The following is a 3,023-nucleotide window of genomic DNA, read 5'->3' as shown; positions in this document are numbered from 1 at the left end:
AGTTGTCTCAGAGCCTTCTGAATACTGGAAGAAAATGACCAAGGTTCCCCAGGTTTAATATGTTAGAGAAACATTGACCTACAGACCCCATGGGAAAGGATATACAATGAGCCCTTCCATTTGCCACCTTCTCTGTGTCTTAAGGGCTTGTGGGAGGCTGGATTAATTTGGCGAATACTCCTGGTTTTCATCTAATTACAATCTGTCAATCTCCCCCATTGCCCAAGACGTAATAGGGCAACAAGGGTTGTCCTTCTGCTCAATCATCCCTCATCTGTGGATATTGGTGACTGGTGCTGTATGAAAGAAAGACATTTCTATTGGATGACAGCAGCTGTCAGTCACGCCCACACCCTGCTCTGGACAGCTTTATTACTACCTGTGAAGAAGAAGGCTCATGGTCTTTCTGTGAGCTCTGTTTAGTAGCTTTGGAAGGTCTTTGAGTGCCTTTTGTGCTAAGTCTTCTAAATAGAAGAATGGAGTCCCAGGTGCGCCAATATTTCCAGGCTGAATGTGAGGCTGCTATCAACAAGATAGTAAACCTGGAGCTGTATGCCAGCTATGTTTACTTGTCCATGGTGAGTGTAATATAAGAGATGTGCTGTTGGGGGTGGTGGTGGTGGAAGGGTGGGGTTTGTTTTTTAACCAATTCATTTAAATTCAGATAAGGGCTTTTCTGCTATTGCCTCTTACAAAAAAAGCCCTCTAGTTGTGTGTTCTGCCTTCCCAATGGGTGATATTGGTGAGTAGGGAGAAAGTAAGACTATTTCTGGTCCTGTTGGCTTGTTACTAGGGACACTTATAAGCCTGACTCTAACAGCTATTGTTGTCATCTCCTTGTGGGAAGATGGTGAAACTTGTTCATATGAGCAGTCAGCATTCTTGTTAAGCTTGAAGACTTACTGTATGCTGCCACTAGCTAGAAGTATCACTACCTCAACTGTGCTCCTCTATTTCTCCTCAGTCCTCCTACTTTGACCGTGATGATGTTGCCCTCAGGCACATGACCCAGTTCCTGAAGGAGCAGTCCCATGAGGAGAGGGAGCATGCGGAGAAGTTTCTGACCTACCAGAATAAGCGAGGGGGCCGCATTGTCCTGCAGGACATCAAGGTGTGCAATAAAGGGGGGGGGTGTTGTTGGGAGGGCACTTTAGATTGCTATCTCCATGTGTGCTGTTGGAGTTTGAATGCCCTTCCTCAAGGGAAAGCAAGGAGGCTTTTTTGGGAGATCTTATGCCTACTGAAGTCATTCCTATCTAAACTAGGAACAGCTGCATGTTTCAAGAGCATTATCTTTGTTAAAGAGCCCATGCAAGCATGGGTGGGCTTCTGCACTAAGTGTAGAAGGGCTTGCTTGGTTGTGAGCAGGACATTTACTCCATCTAGTCACAAGCAATGACTTCAATTCATAATTATAGAACCCTAAAAACTGGGATGAATGGTGCTGTTATTGGCATAGGTGAAAAGCTACTTCAGATGCAAAACTGCAGCTTGCCAGTGAGCAGAGTGTCTAGTTCTCTTCCTGGTTCATCTCCTTCACAGAAGCCAGAGCAGGATGAGTGGGGGAACAGCCTGGAGGCCCTGCAGTGTGCCCTGCAGCTGGAGAAGACAGTGAACCAGGCCCTGCTGGACCTGCACAAGCTGGCTACAGAGAAGAATGACCCTCATGTGAGTTGTGTTCTGCCACTATCAACCCATATAAAATGGGTTCTGTCTGGACCAGCACTGTTAGATAACTAACTTCAGTGCATAGGCTGAGGGGTTAGGGAGGGGGTAATGATGGGAAGGGAAATGGAAGAGGGTTTATTCTGCAGCTAACTTCCTACTGTTCTCAATGGTGTGTACTATGTGAGCAACTCTATATAACCTCTCCTTCCCTGCGGCGTCTTGTGTTGGTGCCAGAACAAACTGCTTCTGCATGGGCACCCTGTGTGTGTGTGTGTGTGTGTGGGAGGGGTTATTGACCATGATGTCATCTGGCAAAGCTGCCTCCTGCAAGAATCCAAGCTTTTATTTATAGTGCTGGGCCCGAGGGAAGAAAACTATCAAGGTTTCAGGCTCTGCCATGGAGGAACGGAGAGGGAAAGAGGGAATTCTAGATGAGCTAGAGTGACTCCCTTTTTCCTCTTCCAGCTGTGTGACTTCTTGGAGTCGGACTTCCTAGAGGAGCAGGTGAAGGCCATCAAGCAGCTGGGAGACCACCTCACCAACCTCAGGCGCCTGGGAGTGCCTGAAAATGGCATGGGAGAGTACTTGTTTGACAAGCTCACCTTGGGGGAGAGCAGCTGAACTACACTAGGGACCAGCACTGTAGTATGGGTCATGATGTCTTAACTGCATTACCCTGGATATTGGTCAGAAAATAGATGCCTTGTCTTACCTAAATACTGAGAATAAAATCTGTTTTCTGGTGTAACCTGGCTCATGGAATGAATCTAACTGGGGTTGCTGGTTGCCTTTTCCCCCTGTGCTGCAGTGGGTGACTATGAAGGCACACTGATGCTACAAAGAACAGGATCCTTGTGGAGGGCAGGAAAATCACAACACTACTGAGTATCATGCTCCAGTATTGAGACTAAATGTGTGAAAGGACTGAGGCAGGGTCTTCATGGACAATGGTGAAAGTAACTGTCTGTACTAGGGGTGGGGGAATGTGGCACTCCTAACTGTGAGTTCCTCTTATGCTCCTGGCTTTCAAACTATGGGGCAGGCCTCCCAGGGGTGGTCCATGGCTATTTTCTGAGAATTCTGGCTGTCCGCCCTGGTGGCAGGGGCTCTTGCAGGAGAGAGGGGCACACCCAGGGACAAAGGCGACAGCTGCAGCCCTGCTGGTGCCACCTGCGATCCAGCTCTCCTTCCTTGCTCATGGGGAGGCTTTGGGGCTGTCCATCTAGGGCTGGTCCTGCAGCAGCACAGAAGTCAGGGTAACAATGGGGTGCAAGTCCACATGGAGAAGTAGTAGTATTGCTTCCTCATTGTCTCCTTGGTTTCTGGGCTGGTCCAGCACTGCCTGCAGTGCTGGG

The 3,023-nt window shown here is 48.4% G+C and overlaps 1 protein-coding gene across 1 annotated transcript; it reads left to right on the top strand.

Moving 5' to 3' along the window:
• The first annotated feature begins 391 nt into the window (after nucleotides 1-391).
• LOC102462424 (ferritin heavy chain A-like) lies at nucleotides 392-2,416 on the top strand. Its single transcript, XM_006121108.3, has 4 exons — nucleotides 392-578; nucleotides 965-1,111; nucleotides 1,543-1,668; nucleotides 2,134-2,416. Exons 1-4 carry the CDS (start codon nucleotides 477-479, stop codon nucleotides 2,287-2,289), a joined length of 531 nt encoding a protein of 176 aa, XP_006121170.1. The 5' UTR covers nucleotides 392-476; the 3' UTR covers nucleotides 2,290-2,416.
• The last annotated feature ends 607 nt before the right edge of the window (nucleotides 2,417-3,023 follow it).

This window comes from Pelodiscus sinensis, chromosome 12 (assembly GCF_049634645.1).
Source record: "Pelodiscus sinensis isolate JC-2024 chromosome 12, ASM4963464v1, whole genome shotgun sequence".
Taxonomy (NCBI): Eukaryota; Metazoa; Chordata; order Testudines; family Trionychidae; genus Pelodiscus; species Pelodiscus sinensis.
Note: the sequence above shows the minus strand (reverse complement) of the source record. Positions and strands in the feature narration are given on the sequence as shown.

Coding starts and splice junctions, on each gene's coding strand:
- LOC102462424 (XM_006121108.3), top strand. CDS start 477: ATGGAGTCCCAGGTGCGCCAATATTTCCAGGCTGAATGTGAGGCTGCT. Junction 1,112..1,542: donor TTGTCCTGCAGGACATCAAG/GTGTGCAATAAA, acceptor TCTCCTTCACAG/AAGCCAGAGCAGGATGAGTG. Junction 1,669..2,133: donor CAGAGAAGAATGACCCTCAT/GTGAGTTGTGTT, acceptor TTCCTCTTCCAG/CTGTGTGACTTCTTGGAGTC.